This window comes from Mustelus asterias, chromosome 7 (genome assembly GCF_964213995.1).
Source record: "Mustelus asterias chromosome 7, sMusAst1.hap1.1, whole genome shotgun sequence".
Lineage (NCBI taxonomy): Eukaryota > Metazoa > Chordata > Chondrichthyes > Carcharhiniformes > Triakidae > Mustelus > Mustelus asterias.
In genome coordinates, this window is record NC_135807.1 from 9,963,147 (window position 1) to 9,980,711 (window position 17,565).

Here is a 17,565-nt window from a genome sequence, read left to right on the forward strand (position 1 = left end):
TTCTTGTAAATCTCCTCTGTACTCTCTCCAGAGCAATTATGTCCTTCCTGTAATGTGGTGACCAGAACTGTGTACAGAATTCCAGCTGTAGGCTAACCAGCGGTTTGTACAGGTCCAGCATTGCATCCCTGCTTTTGTACTCAATACCTCACCCAGTAAAGGAAAGCATTCCATATGCCTTCTGTAACACCATATCCACCTGTCCTGTCACCTTCAAGGATGTAAGGATATGCACGTCAAGGTATCTCACTTCCTCTATCCTTCTCAATATCTTCCATTTTTTGGGTTTTCCTTTGCTTCAAGTGGATAGTCAGAAGTTTTTTTCCAGGGTGGAAGAGGTAGTAGCACGGTAGCACAGTGGTTAGCACTGCTGCTTCACAGCTCCAGGGACCTGGGTTCGATTCCCGGCTTGGGTCACTGCCTGTGTGGAGTTTGCACATTCTCCTCGTGTCTGCGTGGGTTTCCTTCGGGTGCTCCGGTTTCCTTCCACAGTCCAAAGATGTGCGGGTTAGGTTGATTGGCCATGCTAAAAATTGCCCCTTAGTGTCCTGGGATGCGTAGATTAGAGGGATTAGCGGGTAAAATATGTAGGGATATGGGGGTAGGGCCTGGGTGGGATTGTGGTCGGTGCAGACTCAATGGGCCGAATGGCCTCTTTCTGTGCTGTAGGGTTTCTATGATTTCTATGATTAAGAGTCAATTACTAGGAGGCATAGGTTTAAGATGCCAAGAGGCAAGGTTTAAAGATGTACGAGACAAGTTTTTTTTACACAGAGGGTGGTGGGTGTCTGGAACTTGCTCCCGCAGGAGGTAGTGGAAACAGATACGATAGTGACTTTTTAAGGCGTGCCTTGACAAATACATGAATAAGATGGGAATAAAGGGATATGGACCCTGGAAGGGGAGGGGGTTTTAGTTCAGTCGGGCAGCATGGTCGGTGCAGGCTTGGAGGGCCAAAGGGCCTGTTCCTGTGCTGTAACTTTCTTTGTTCTTTGTTCATTTGTCCTTTGCAAAAGCCTTATGTTCTCCAGCCTGAATTCTGCTTGTCACTTTTCCGCCCACTCAAGTGAACTATCAAATATCACTGGAGACAACAGTTTTGCTCTTCACCATCAACTACACAACAAATTTTTGTGTCATTTGCAAATTTCCCAATCATGTCTCCTATATTTAAGTCCAAATCATTAATGTATGCAGCAAACAGTAAGTGCCCCCACACTGAGTCCTGTGGAACACCACTGGAAACCGCTTCCCATTCACAGAAACATCCATCGAACATTCAGGGAGGATGACTCCAGTAATGGATCTAAGGAAGTGCCTGGACATCAAGGCAGAACTTTCCAGGGAGGCTGGAACACTAGGGATGCTTTGAACCTTCAGCTAGGTATCCAAGACATCGATACATCCTCAAGCCAATGGCAGTGTCTCCTTTGCAAACAATCATTATGTGACAACTCAACCCAAAATGCCAGCAACATACAACCCCATACAGTTACAAGCCTGTGCAGCATCTGGCACCTTTTAAAACCATGCTGCCAACTCATCTCATTAAAGCAAAATAAATATTGATGTTAATTCACAAGAACAGACAAAGAACATACAAAGTTGCCATCCCTAACACAACTTCAAAATCATTATTATAAACACCTCTATGAAACCCAATTTTAAGAAATCTCTTCTGAAATGCTAAGGGAAACCAAAGGAACTAAAGGGGCACAGTGGTTAGCACCGCTGCCTCACAGGGACCCGGGTTCAATTCTGGCCTTGGGTCACTCTCTGTGTGGAGTTTGCACATTCTCCCCGTGTCTGCGTGGGTTTACTCCGGGTGCTCCAGTTTCCTCCCACAGTCTGAAAGATGTGCAGGTTCGGTGGATTGAAGGTGCCTTCAACTTTTTGATTTCATTTGATTTATTATTGTCACATGTATTAGCATACAGTGAAAAGTATTATGTCTTGTGCACTATACAGACAAAGCATACCGTGCATAGAGAAGGAAGGGAGAGGGCGCAGAATGTAGTGTTACAGTCATAGCTAGCGTGTAGAGAAAGATCAACTTAATGTGAGGTAGGTTCATTCAAAAGTCTGATGGCAGCAGGGAAGAAGCTGTTCTTGAGTCGATCGGTACATGTAATCATAGAATCATAGAACAGAATCATAGGATCCCTACAGTGCAGAAGGAGGCCATTCGACCCATCGAGTCTGCACCGACCACAATCCCACCCAGGCCATATTCCTGTAACCCTGCACATTTACCCTGCTAATCCCCTGACACTTGGGTCAATTGATCATGGCCAATCAACCTAACCCGCACATCTTTGGATGTGTCTTCAGACTTTTGTATCCTTTTCCCGACAGAAGGTGGTGGAAGAGAGTATGTCCAGGGTGCATGGGGATCCTTAATTATGCTGGCTGCTTTTCCAAGGCAGTGGGAAGTGTAGACTGTCAATGGATGGGAGGCTGGTTTGAGTGATGGACTAGGCTTCGTTCACGACCCTTTGTAGTTTGTTGTGATCGTGGGCAGAGCAGGAGCCACACCAAGCTGTGTTACAAGCAGAAAGAATGCTTTCTATGGTGCATCTGTAAAAACAATCTGCGGGTATTGCATCTTGGTATTCCCCCGAACCTCGCAGCAGCATGGGAGGCAGCTTGCTGACTTTGCTGTCCTGGTGACCGTGGTAACCTTGGCAGTCGTCATCTGTCTGGCAGGGCCTGAGTAAGCTCCGCTTGGGAGGATGCATCAAGGCCCATAGCTGGCCAATCCTTAAATCGTTGCAGCATCATCAGCGCAGTGTGAGGTGTGTCTTCACCTCCCTGCTCACCATTGATGGAGTAACACTTAACGAAAAGACTAGGTGCCTCATCCATTTCTCACACTGACAGTGTGTTGGATTGTAGGTGCAAGCGTGACCCTGGAACCCCTCATTCTATTCCTGGAGCTGCCTCTCCGTGAGGGTTGCCACTCTCTCAATAGAGCAGGATGTGCACCCGGTGTTAAGGGTCAACGCAGTGCTCATGCTCCGTATGGACTCTTCCATGACCGAGTCAATGGCATGCAGACCCTCATGGGTTTCCACCAGATCTTACTGCCCATCCCACTGGACATCCAGCATCTGACGGTTGACTCTGGAGGCTCGCCATCTCATGTCAAACTCCGATTTATTGACTACAGCTCAGCCTTCAACACCATTAGTTCAACAAAAGTCCTCTCCAAACTCTGTAGTCTGGGGCTTGGCTCCTCCCTCTGCGACTAGATCCTAGACAGACCACAGACCGCAATCGGTAAGGATTGGCAACAACACCTCCTCCACGATCATCCTCAACACCGGTGCCCCACAAGGCTGTGTCCTCAGCCCCTCTCTATACTCCTTATACACCGATGACTGTGCGGCCAAATTCCCTTCCAACTTGATTTTCAAGTTTGCTGATGAGACCACCGTAGTGAGTCTGATCGCAAACAATGACGAGACGGAGTACAGGAAAGAGATAGAGAATCTGGTGAAATGGAGCAACGACAAAAGTCTCTCCCTCAATGTCAGTAAAACGAAGAAGATAGTCATCGACTTCAGGAAATGTAGTGAAGGACATGCCCCTGTCTACATCAACGCTGATGAAGTGGCGAAAGTTAAGAGCTTCAAGTTTTTAGGTGTTCAGATCACCAACAACCTGTCCTGGTCCCTCCACGCCGATGCTGTAGTTAAGAAAGCCCACCAATGCCTCTACTTTCTCAGAAGGTTAAGGAAATTTGGCATGTCCGCTACGCTTCTCTCCAATTTTTACAGATGCACCATAGAAAGCATCCTTTCCAGCTGTATCACGGCTTGGTATGGGTCCTGTTCTGATCAAGACCACTAGAAAATACAAAGAGTTGTTAATGTAGCCTAGTCCATCACAAAAACCAGCCTCCCATCCATCAATTCTGTCTACACTTCCTGCTGTCTCGGAAAAGCAGCCAGCATAATCATTCTCTTTCACCTTCTTCCATCGTGAAAAAGATACAGAATTCTGAAAACGCGTACCAACCGACTCAAGAACAGCTTCTTCTCTGCTATCAGACATTTAAATGGTCCTATTGTATTTGAAGCTGATCTTTCTCTTCACCCTTGCTATGACTATTATACTGCATTCTGCACCCTCTCCTTTCCTTCTCCCCTACGTACCCTGTGAACGGTATGTTTTATCTATATAGCGCACAAGAAACAATACTTTTTGTTGTATCCCAATACATGTGACAATAACAAATCAATCAAAATCAAATCTGCCTTGGACTCAGCATGATCCCATTTTCCAGCACTTGTCCCGTATCCCTGAGTGTTATGATATTATGGATGCGTCACATTCTTGACTTAAAAAAGTAAAGTTTATTTGTCACAAGTAGTCTTACATTAACACTGCAATGAAGTTTAACATTGCTTTGTTAAAGCAATTAGTTATTGTCAGGATTCTAACTCGTCGCTGCTGCCTCTTCCAAATGACTGAGCTGTTTACCTGCCTGCTTGGTGATTTAGCAAGATGAAATCATATAAATCTCCTAGTCGCCACACTCCGGCGCCTGTTCGGGTATACTGAGGGAGAATTTAGCATGGTCAATACACCTAACCAGCACGTCTTTCGGAGTGTGGGAGGAAACTGGAGCACCCGGAGGAAACCCACGCAGACATGGGGAGAACGTGCACAGCCCACACAAGCAGTGACCCAAGCCAGGAATCGAACCCGGGTCCCTAGCGCTATGAGGCAGTCGTGCTAACCACTGAGACATTGTGCCGCCCAAAGCCTACTGCACCTGGTATTCCCAGGCGTCTCCCATCTAACTACTATCCAGACTGAGTCTGCTTAGCTTCCGAGATCAGACGGGATCGGGTGTTTTCAGACTAGTATGGCCAGCCGTAGGCCAAACTTGGCGTTGCACTTTCAGCACGGGTCACTGGTCAGTAATCGAGAGCAGGGGCCATATCAATATTTCCCCATCCTTCTCTTGGACATTGTCCCTTTCCATTGAGGTCAACTAATTCTATACAGTCCAATCATCCATTTTGGAATCAACCCCAGTCTCTCCAGCAGAGTATTAAACTAGGCATTGTAATTCCACATCCGGCTACTGGGGAGCTATTTTGGTCTATTTAACTGTGGCTCAAGTTACTTTCCAAAGGAGCTCATAGACAAAATGATGAATAGGAGTATGACTTTATTGCTTCACGGAGCCTTTTTTAGTCTTGCCTCTGTGTGAAGTATCCATTGATGAATTACGAGAAGGAGAACAACAAAACGAGGAATCCCTCGTGTTACCAAAGTGATCACACAATACCAATGTTAATGGTCAGATTGTTTGGTGTTAATTTGCCCCCCGTACTGCCACAGCCAGAAGCTACTTTACATGGAATTAAAAATCCTCTACCCTGGAAATCGGCTCAAATATTTACCGCTGCTTTTACCACAGGAAATAAATTCTTTTGTCAGTGTAAGCCAGAGGACAAATTAAACATTAAAGAGACCATGGGGGATTGGAGCTAAGTGTGGTTTGTGGAGATGAATACAAATCACCGTTAACATTTCCCCGGCACTGTTTCTTGAATATTGGGTGTAGGTACCTTGATTTTGTCATTTTTGACACGTTGTCACAAGTAGCTTAAACCCTCTCTCTTCCCAGCACTCAATAAGAGGTTACGACCATATTGGCTAAATAACAGCTGGGATTTTGATTGTCATTACAACATATCTCCTGCCTGCTGAAACGAACAAGTAAGAGGAGATTTTTGCTGACAGAAAGTTAAGTTTACTGAATCTTGAGATGATTTAAGAAAAAAAACAAAAGGATCTTAATTCCCGTCTGCCTTAGCTTTGTGCTGAGGTGTGCTCTGCAATCTGCTGGGAGTAAGATATAGGAGGACCAACCAGATGTTGGCAAAACAAGCAGCCGCCTAATCCTGGGCTAGAATCCTGCAATAAATTGCAAACTCGCAACATCCTAACGCCTCCAGAAATGTTCTGTTATGAAGTGCTGACAATGATCAGTCGGTTAGAATTCAAATAAATGTACCGAACACAACTAAAAAAGAAGTTTATTTGTTAGTCACAAGTAAGGCTTACATTAACACTGCAATGAAGTTACTGTGAAATTCCTCTAGTCGCTACAGTCCGGCGTCTGTTCGGGTCAATGCACCTCACCAGCACGCCTTTCGGACTGTGGGAGGAAACTGGAGCACCCGGAGGAAACCCACACAGACACGGGGAGAATGTGCAAACTTCACACAGCCAGTGATCTAAGCTGGGAATTGAACCCGGGTCCCTGGCGCTGTGAAGCAGCAGTGCTAACCACTGTGCCACTGTGTCGCCTCTGGGCATGTAGATGAAGCCTGATGTCACATAGATTGTTTTTAAAAAAATGCTTCCTGAAATATTTAAGTGAAGATTAGTTGAAATTAAAACGAGGTCAGACACCGTTCTTGCGGTCACTTCGTTTTATCCTTTAATCGTTTACATCTTAAGGAAATTGCAACATTTTTCAAATTTGTAATTTTTAACATTGCTTTGTTAAAGCAATTAGTTATTGTCAGGATTCTAACTCGTCGCTGCTGCCTCTTCCAAATGACTGAGCTGTTTACCTGCCTGCTCGGTGATTTAGCAAGATGAGATCATATAAATTGATAACCATCTCTGTGTTTTCTTCTGATTCATCTCTGACCCGAACTTTACTTGAACCTAGTTAGACACAAAACATCCAGGATTCTTGGCTGAAGCCATAAAATTTAATTAAATCCTACAGAAATGATGTGTAAAAGAACACCACAGTACCCCAATAAAGTGAAAATAAGTACTGGGATGGATTAAAATAATAAATGTGCCTGCTTCTCTTGTGTTTGATGTGAAGGCAACAAATATGGGCTTCCAGCAGTCAATATATATGATGTTAACAGGAAAGGTTGTAAGTGACATGCACAAGAATCTCATCTGCTTAAGATCACTGTGTACATTTACTGCCGGTTATATGGTGTTGGACCATGGATTCCGCAAAGCTGCACACACAGCCGCATCAGACCTGAACGGTATCAGCCGTGGCTCAGTTAGTAGCAGTTTTGACGACAAATCAATAAGTTGCACGTTTCACGTCCCATTGTGAAGATTCGTGCACAAGAATCGAGGCTGACATTCCTGGTGCGGTACCGAGAGAGTGCTGCACCTTTTGGGTGACACAGTGGTTAGCACTGCTGACTCACAGCACCAGGGTCTCGGGTTCAAATCCCGGCTTGGGAGTGTGGAGTCTGCGTGTTCTCCCCGTGTCTGCGTGGGTTTCCTCCGGGTGCTCCGGTTTCCTCCCACAGTCCAAAGATGTGTGGGTTAGGTGGATTGGCTATGCTAAATTGCCCCTTAGTGTCAAGGGGGCTAGCTAGGGTAAACGCATGGGGTTTTGGGGATAGGGCCTGGGTGAGATTGTGGTCATTGCAGACTCGATGGGCTGAATGGCCTCCTTATGCGCTGTAGGGTTCTATGGTGCTGTGTTTTCGATGAGACCTTAAGCCAAAGCTCCGTCAATCCTCTCTGGTGGACATAAAAGAGCTCGCAACTACAACACTGACTATAATGCAAAAGTACACAATTGAGTGTAAACCCTGTGGTCATGAACGGCGCTATATAAATGCAAATGTTTGAACAGCGTTTTGCTCTGCAGCCGACAGTTTGAAGTTACAAGTGGTGCGACGCGGCTCATTATTTGTTTATACAGCCCACAGAAAATGTGGTTGGGGACAGATAGTTAGAACCACAGAATATATGTCAGCATGGAATAACTTGGTTCCGTTGTTTAGTTTGGACAAAATATAATGCTTTTTAAATTGTATGTTAAGTATTCACATGTTCCAACATTAGAGGAGAAAGAACAGCCTTCAATAGCACCCCGGAGTTCAATTGTTTTCTGCAGTCAACATCTGTAAGTGTGCAATTTAAAAGACATGTTTCAGGCTTCTGCCTTTGAGCAATGTTTGAGGAAACCATTAAATTATTTCTTCTTGAACTTGAATTAAAACACAGTTTTGGAAACAGTCAAGTATGCAGAATATTCAATCGAACACAGGAGAACATGTTATATTTCCTTTACAAGGCAGATCAGTCAGTCAGCAGAATATATTGGGTTCCATAAATTATTGCGGAAAGTTCAGTTGCTTCAATGGTTTGCTCCTAATTCCACAATGTTGCTTAGGAGTTGGCATCCTGTATTAATTACGTACAGATGTAAAGATCAGAGAACTGATTCATAAGAACTGTAGAAAGAAAGAAGGCAAAGATAAATGTTTCTTTTAGCCTTGCACTATTTAATTTATTGTGCCGTTGTCCAAGGGAGAATAAATCTGACATCCTTTTTCTTCCTCCGTTTAGGAATGATCTTAGGTGCCACATTTGCACTCCAACTGAAGGATCTGCTTGTAAAGACCTGCCTCAAAGACAGAACCAGAGCGCTAATTGGCCCATTCTGCTGCACCCTGCAACTGGAAGCCAAATGGTGCAGGCACAGTGGCGACCCTGACCCACGTCACTCTGTTCCAAAAACCCTGGTCGACTTGAAAGCTGGACTGATCCAGGTTTGTGTGGGTGGCAGCCGTGTCTGGGAGAGTCTGTCTTTAATGAGTCTGTTCCTTGTTTGACCCAAATGTCTTTTATTTCCAGCCCTCTAAATCATGCAAAGAGCACCCTTGTAACATGATCAGGTTATCTGGTAAAGCTCAACACTGTTGCATTTGAAGTACTGATTTTTTTGTATGAGTAATAAACTTTTAAAAAGATCAGAGCAGAACAAACAAAACTTCGGGGCAATAGGATGAAATGGCCAATACTCCATAAATACTGTAAAGCACTTAAAATGATTAGGAGTATACACAAAGCATTCTGTTTTCATGGCAATAGAGTTGCGGTACAGCATTTTTTACAGAGGAATTGAGCAGTTGGCCACAGGTCCAGAATGAAGGTTGCTCTCCAGGCACACGACTCTATTTTGCGTATGACCCTTGACATCTGCTATTGGCAAGTGATCATTGTGACTGGTTTGAGTTGAACTGATACATAAATCCTTCCCGCCTTTTAGTCCTTTAATGGAGTGCAGGAGGAATTCTGCATCTGTGCTTCACTAATTCACAAAAGGTTGTAGATGTTGGGTGGTTTCGCAGACTTCGCTGAATGTAACCGGCAGTCTTTTTATTATTGACGACCTGGGACGTGGAAGGTCTTTTACAACCTTTATAAAACAAATATGTAGATTCTAAAATCTTCCACAAACGATTAAAGGAAGATAAAATTTTAAAACCTTTAAAGTCGAAATTAATCTTAAAAGCTACCTAAACTTTCTCAAAACATCACACTCAGTAAGCATTTATATGATGTGTTCTCTTAGGCTCCAGAGGCTGAGTGGTAGCGTTGGTTTTGTTTTGAAACTGCTCCCACTTCTAATTATTAGTATTGGTGCTATAGCGAATCGCATCATTTATAATATATGCACTGTATAGTCTTTAGATCTTTTCAACTGGTACCCTGATGCAGGCAATTAACTACAAGATTATTGTCAAATTGTGTCTTTAATTGTTAAAATTTGCAGATGTTACCCTAGCATCCTGCAGTACTCTGTCTGCAGAAGTATCCCAGGCAAGGCTTTGTATGTGTGTGATAGCAATGAGACCTCATAGAATCATAGAAACCCGACAGTGCAGAAGGAGGCCATTCGGCCCATCGAGTCTGCACCGACCACAATCCCACCCAGGCCCCACCCCCACATATTTTACCCACTAATCCCTCTAACCTGCGAATCCCAGGACTCTAAGGGGCAATTTTTTTTAACCTGGCCAATCAACCTAACCCGCACATCTTTGGACTGTGGGAGGAAACCGGAGCACCCGGAGGAAACCCACGCAGACACGAGGAGAATGTGCAAACTCCACACAGACAGTGACCCGAGCCGGGAATCGAACCGGGACCCTGGAGCTGTGAAGCAGCAGTGCTAGCCACTGTGCTACCGTGCCGCCCGGACCTGAGGTCCAATATCAAACCCCACCATTCAGGCACTAAGCAGACATTTCTCAACCACGTCTGTAATGTGACTTTTGTGTACCAATGGCAGAGTTGCTCCTGAAATTCTGAACCGCATCTTTTAAAAAAATGTATTTGTGGGACATGGGCGTCACTGGCTGGGCCAGCATTTATTGCCGATCTCTGGTTACCCGAGGGCAGTTGAGAGTCAACCACATTGCTGTGGCTCTGGAGTCACATGTAGGCCAGACCGGGTAAGGACGGCAGATTTCCTTCCCTAAAGGACATTAGTGAACCAGATGGGTTTTTCTGACAATCAGCAATGGTTTCACGGACATTAGTCGATTCTTAATTCCAGATTTTTTTGAATTGAATTCAAATTCTACCCCCTGTCATGGCGGGATTCGAATCCGGTTCCTCAGAACATGAGCTGAGTTTCTGGATGAATAGTTTAGCAATAATACCACTAGGCCATTGCCTCCCCTGCATGGGATTCTACTAATAAAAGCAAATTACTGCGAATGCTGAAATCTGAAACCAAAAGGGAAAATGCTGGAAAATCTCGGCAGATCTGGCAGCATCTGTAAGGAGAGAAAAGAGCTGACGTTTCGTGTCCAGATAGTCCAGCATTTTTTCTTTTGGTTTGGGATCCTACTAATCCAATGCCGCCACACTGGAAGGTCACCATGCAGGATCCCAGTAAAATTCGGAGCTGGCCACTTGCAGCCATTCACTCCATTTCCCCAGAAGGTCTTCCCCCAGAGGGCTGTGGAGGCCGAGACGTTGAGCGTCTTCAAGACAGAAATTGATAAATTCTTGATTTCTCGAGGAATTAAGGGCTATGGGGAGAGAGCGGGTAAATGGAGTTGAAATCAACCATGATTGAATGGTGGAGTGGACTCGATGGGCCGAATGGCCTTACTTCCGCTCCTATGTCTTATGGTCTTATATTTACGAACTGTGGCCCAAAGAATTCCAGTGGAACTTTCAGGGCTATAGTGATGGGGCTGTGATTTCTGTCTCTCACAATAATTAGTAAGCGGCCAGACTGAGTTCCTCGAAAATTGTTCAATTATATCTTAAGGATTTTTAATATTTTTGATCTCCTGTATCTCATCAGTGCTGGTGCTTCTCTTTTTGGTGTCTATTTAGATATTCTGGGGCCAGGAGCATCTGAACTGCCTGAATCTGCTACACAAACTTCTTCAAGGCTACCTCAGGCATGATGCCAAGTCTCAGACATCAGACCACACACAGCAACCATCTGCTGCCATGGGCAGATATCAAGCTTCCAAGACCGAGCACAGTTCTGACGACTTGAGGACCGGGCAATTCCAATACATTCAAGATGCAGGTGCGTGGAATTATTGCTGTTCCATCCACTTCACTCCACCTTCTCATGAACAAACTCTCTACCTTGGATTACGGAGCACTGTTCAACTGTTTTTTAAAATTCATTCATGGGGTGTGGGTGTCACTGGCTCGGCCAGCATTTATTGCCCAACCCCAGTAGCCCCTTGAGAAAGGTGGTGGTGAACTGCATTCATGAACCTCTGCAGTCCATATGGCGTAGCTACACCCACAGTGCTGTTTGGGAGGGGGTTCCAGAATACTGACCTATAAACAGTGAAGGAGGGCACAGTGGTTAACATTGGCACCTCAAAAGCGCCAGGGACCTGGGTTCGATTCCCGACTTGGGTCACTGTCTCTGTGGAGTCTGCGCGTTCTCCCTGTGTCTGCGTGGGTTTCCTCCAGATCATGGTATAGAATCCCTACAGTACAGAAGGAGGCCATTTGGCCCATCGAGTCTGCACCGACCACAATCCCACCCAGGTCCTATCCCCATAACCCTATGCATTTACCCTAGCTAGTCCTCCTGACACTAAGGGCAATTCAGCATGGCCAATCCACCTAACTCGCACATCTTTGGACTGTGGGAGGAAACCAGAGGAAACCCACGCAGACACGGGGAGAACGTGTCAACTCCACGTAGGCAGTGACCCAAGCCGGGAATTGAACCCAGGTCCTTGGCGCTGTGAGGCAGCAGTGCTAACCACTGTGCCACCGTGCCGTCCTAAATGATGCTCCGGTTTCGTCCCACAGTCCGAAAGACGTGCTGGTTAGGTGCATTGGCCGTACTAAATTCTCCCTCAGTGTACCCGAACAGGCACCAGAGTGTGGCGACTAGGGGATTTTCACAGTAACTTCATTGCAGTGTTAATGTAAGCTTACTTGTGACACTAATAAAATAAATAAAATATGTTTCCAAGTCAGGATGCTGTGTGGCTTGGAGTGGAACTTTCCAGTGGTAGTTTTCCCATGCGTCTGCAAAGTGCTACCTCAGGAACAGATAAATGTGCAGTTCTGAGCGACAGGTCTCAGGGCCATTGGAACCTCATCTCAAAATCACAGTGATGGAACTGCAAGATTGGAATGACCACAGTCATCCCATGGAGGGGCTTCCTCCCATAAGATCATCTAAAACCTGGTCATGATCTCAATTATTTGCTATATCCAGAAGATTGCGAACAGTCAGATTCAACCTGGCAATGGCCAGGGATGGGGCAAGGGATAGGTGATGAGAGTACAGAACTTTTCGATATGCAATGTGAAAAGGATCATGAAGGAAAGTCCAGGTTTTCAACATTCCAAGCTCTGGGAGTAGGCTGAATGCCAGGGAGCTTATAGGTCATTTTAAAGCTAGTGTTACGATCCCAGTTAATGTTATAACTGGATGGAAAGATTCCAGAATGGAACACTGGCTAAAAAGACTGTAACTTCTACTTTTTCTTTTGGTAAAATGTCTCACAACACTAGGTTAAAGTCCAACAGGTTTATTTAGAATCTCAAGCTTTTGGAGCGCTGCTCCTTCATCAGGTGAGTGAAGGAGCAGCGCTCCGAAAGCTCATGATACCAAATAAACCTGTTGGACTTTAACCTGGTGTTGTGAGACTTCTTACTGTACCCAACTCCAGTCCAACGTCGGCATCTCCATGATTTTTTTTGAACTTGAAGGAACAGAATCACAGGACCACTAATCAGTTTTAACAAGAAAAAAACACATGAAATATTGGATGATACAATACGTCTTTGCATTTCCCTAGATTAACAAGTATACATAGAGTTTAAGATTAACACGGATTACCTCATATATCTTAAGATACAACGGTCTCAGACACGCAAACTGGTTGTGTCAAAACATATCCTCCACTTTGAACCCAAGTTAACGTCAGTGGTTTTCTTTTCAGAATCCTTCCAGATGAGTTTCACATGAGCATTCCCAAAATCCACTCCCACCCTCAGAAGACATACTTTTAAATCTTCTTTCACAACGCTGTGATTTGCATGCTGAAGTCCAGTCCAGGTTTTTCATATGGTTCTTTTAAACAAAGCTTCCATTCCGTTTTTAGCAAGGAATCCAGTATCCAGGATGTTCAACTCCCTCTTCTGAATTCCTTAGCCTTGGCTGTTGTGCGAATCACAATGGCTTTAAATATTGTTTCCCAGATTCAGTGGAAATGGTATCAAACCTTTGATTTATCTCTGAAGTCTGCTTTCCTATTTTAAGTCTGGTTAATACAATTGTCTATTTCACTCATACTTTGTCTGTTTTCCCTTAAATTCTCCTGAACAATACCTTGGTCTCTGTTCTCTTAATTTCAGTCTTAAGACATTCGTTCTCTCCCAATTCACTGGTCATCTGGACTGTATCAGGTTTTTTGGGAAGTCTGCTTCTATGCAGGATTCTCCCTGTCCTGTCCAGCTTCTCCTGACAGAGTTGAGAGATGTTCATTCCCTGGTGTCCTCTTTACCTGCAAACAAATTCAGCTTAAAACTTAAACTCGAAAACCTTCCTATCTTACAAGGCCCTAATTGCTAAGCAACAACTTTATTTACTCTCCATGCCGTAACTCTCTCTGAGCACAACAGAAGCACAGTTGGAACTGAGCCAACCCCCACACAAACCCACACCTTTGTGCAGCATCAATCTAACTATAGGTTTCACCTTTCCTTTCACAGAAACATTGAATTAAACCCACTTAAAACTGTACCTTATTTCTAAACTTTACCAATACAAATAAAACATAAAACCACTTTTGTTTTCCTAACAGCTACTTTGGATAAATAGCTCGGTAAAATTAATGATTGCCTTTCAGAATTATTTGAATTATGTTGACTATTAAGTTGGGGTGAATCGTGATTGAGCATGGAACAATAGCACTGCAAACAACCTTGGAAAAGTCTTTTTGAGGATTTGTCGTTTACTTTTTTCATAATAAGAAGTCTCACAACACCAGGTTCAAGTCCAACAGGTTTATTTGGAATTATGAGCTTTTGGAGCGCTGCTCCTTCATCACCTGAAGAAGGAGCAGCACTCCGCAAGCTCGTGATTCCAAATAAACCTGTTGGACTTGAACCTGGTGTTGTGAGACTTTTTACTGTGCCCGACCCCAGTCCAATGGCAGCATCTCCACATCATACTTTCTTTCATGGATGGCTGGACGGTTTTTTTGAAAGAATAGAAATTTTCCTGAAGGTTTGGTGTTTCTTAATTTTTTTTTACAAATTGTGTAGGATATTCGGACGAATCAGCGTGCTTCACTTAGCCGATTGTGATGTTCAATTTGTTTGTTTTTAGTGAATTTAGCCAACGCACGTGCTTTAGCCCTGTGACATTTGCCAGATGTAAAACGTTTAATTGTAGGTTATTTCCATCTTTTTTTTCAAGTAAACTACATGTATCAAGAATTGCTCAGGCTGTCAAGGGTCAAGGTACAATTGCAGCTTGGCAACGATCATGCAGTATGAAATCCAATGTTTCATCATATTTTCATTCTAAACCCTATAAATCAATCCTCTGTATTTAATGGACGTAAAAATATGCATATAGTTGAGACTTGCGCACCAGAACTTGATATACCATGTTGGCAACATTTGAATATTACATAGTACTATTTTCGATTTCAGAACTATAAACCTCTGTGCATTTTATAGATGTCAGCCTTGGCTTACTGGCAGCATTCTCGCCTGAGTTAGAAGGTTGTGGATTCAAACTTCTTGAGCACATAGTCCTGGCTGACACTGTCTGTGCGGCGTTTGCACGTTCTCCCCGTGTCTGTGTGGGCTTCCTCTGGGCGCTCCGATTTCCTCCCACAGTCCAAACGCATGCGGGTTAGGAGGATTGGCCATGCTAAATTGACCCTGAGTGTCAGAGGGATTCACAGGGTAAATACGTGGGGATGCAGGGACAGGGTGGAATTGTTGTCAGTGCAGGCTTGACGGGCTGAATGTCCTCTTTCTGCACTGTAGCTATTCTATGACTTCAGTGCAGTACTGTGGGAGTGCTATGCTGCCTTGCAGTTGAGACATTAAACGGCCTGCTCTCTCAGGTGAACATAAAGGATCACCTGGCACTTTTTGAGGGGAGCAAAATACTGCAGATGCCGGAAATCTGAAATAACAACAGAAGATGATGGAAAAACTCAGCAAGTCTGACAGCGTCTGTGGAGAGAGAAATGTTTCCAGTCTGTATGATTCTTCTTCAGAACTCTGAAGAAGAGTCATACGCACTAGAACCGTTAACTCTGTTTCTCTATTTTGGCCAATACTTATGCCTGAACCAAGTCAGTTGGATTACCTGGTCATTATGACATTGCTGTTGGAGGGAGCTTGATGTGTGCAAATTGGTTGCTGTTATTCCTACATCACGGCAGTGACGGCATTTCAAAAGTACTTCATTGACTATCAACGCTTTGGGACATCCTGAGGTTGTAGAAAAGCAAGTCTTCCTCTTTACAAATGAATCGTTGAGACCGAATGTTATGACGTAAGCCAATGTGGCTTGTCTTGATGGCCAACAGAAAAATCAAGAACATAATCTTTCTGCCAAAATCTCAAATCATTTCATCACTTTAATCATATCTGAAGGAGCCATCAAATTCCAATTTTTAAACCTTAACCTTAAATCAAATTCTGTATATTGTTATGAAGTGGAGGTGGATTCTCTCTCTCAGAACTACCTCACCTCATAATCTGTGAAAGTGAGTGTGCAATGTTACGATCTGTGCTTTAGTCATTTCTAATGGTTAAATCAAAATAACTACCTGACATTCTCTCTAAAGTCAACAAGTAACAATTATTTATCTAATTAACAGTGAACAAGTTAACAAAACTATTAACAAACCGAATAAAACACGATTCTAATGGAATGCTGTTTTGGTAAATATAATTCCCACTTACCAACAAAAAAATAGAATTTTAGTCACTCTCTAAATTACAACCAGGTTTGGCATCTTCCGGAATACTCTGGGTTTTCTCTGAGAATTCCTCTGTCTGGAATTTCGGTCTTTGGTACCTTCACTATCGAGATGGTGCTTTGTCTTAAGACATGGATGAGGATGTTACTCTGGCAAATGGCAGTTGCTTTCTCTATTTATTTTCCCACTGCCCTCTTCTTTTCAACATCCCCTACAATAGGTTTTGTCCCTGGTTGCCAAAACCATCAAATTTAGATCTAAAAGGTTGCTGGTATCCAAGTGCCTGATTTAAACTGATTGGCTGAATTCAAAAAATTTCCACAGCCTGTTTGTTGCCTTGGCAACACTGCTGCCTGGCCCTTCAATACAAATGTTTCATTCTGGGGCCCCATATGCACCTGCATTTCATTTTTAACTTTCTAAGCACAGAAAATAAAACACCACCTTTTTAACAGAACCATGTAATGCTTTCTCCTCTTAGCATTTTACCACAATGCAATTCAGCTGCTTTCCAATCCCCAATGAAAAGACCATCTTCCCTCGCCAGATCACTAAACTGAATAAAATTGCTGTACCTCACATTGGGCCTGATTTTACCATTTTCATTCTAAGTGCTGAATCTGGGTGCAATTCAGTTCCGACTTGGAAATCTGCTTTCAGCCGCCCCCATACGCACTCAGCCTGAAAAAAAAAATTGAAAGTCCCATTCGCGCTGTGGGTGGGGCTTAGCGTGCCCGAAATGATTGGAGCTCTGAACTGCATGTGCGCAGTTAGAAAAAAATCTGAAAAAGCGCGCCCGTGTCAGATTGCTCCCAATCTGCAAAAAGCAGAGAAAGCGGCCCTAGAGTGAAAAGCGGGAGCGATGGCCCCCACAGACATCTCTGTCCCCCTTATTCACCCACCCCCCGCCACCCAGATTGATCGCGACCCCCTGCCCCCTTCCTCCCCCACCGATCGCCCACAGAGTGGCAGCGGACCCCCCGTCCCCCCCACCAGAGATCCATCTGCCCCCCCCCCCCCCCTCCCCCCCCCCCCCCCCACCAGTGAGCGATCGCCCCCCCCACCAGAGATACATCTTACCCACCTCCCCCCTCCTCCCGAGAATGATCTGGTCTCACTCCCCCCCCAAGAGAATGATCTGGCCTCACTCCCCCCCCCCCCCCCCTGCCCAGAGAATGATCTGGCCTCACTGTTCCCCTCTCCCACAAGAGACTGATTGGCCTCACCCCCCCCACCCCTCCCAAAGGGGAACATCTGACCCGCCTCCTCCTCTTCCCTCCCCACCCCCTCACCTGAGAATGAT

The 17,565-nt window shown here is 44.6% G+C and overlaps 1 protein-coding gene and 1 pseudogene across 6 annotated transcripts in view; one reads left to right on the top strand and one right to left on the bottom strand.

Annotated features, from left to right (window-relative positions):
- The window catches only part of vps13b (vacuolar protein sorting 13 homolog B), a 993,302-nt gene that overhangs the window by 809,600 nt on the left and 166,137 nt on the right, over positions 1-17,565 (top strand). For all 6 annotated transcript variants that reach the window (XM_078215655.1, XM_078215652.1, XM_078215654.1 and 3 more), the window contains 2 exons: positions 8,368-8,570; positions 11,158-11,359. In XM_078215655.1, the coding sequence (XP_078071781.1) occupies positions 8,368-8,570; positions 11,158-11,359 (405 nt within the window). The remainder of the gene's footprint in view (positions 1-8,367; positions 8,571-11,157; positions 11,360-17,565) is intronic.
- LOC144496228 (5S ribosomal RNA) lies at positions 4,769-4,886 on the bottom strand (annotated as a pseudogene).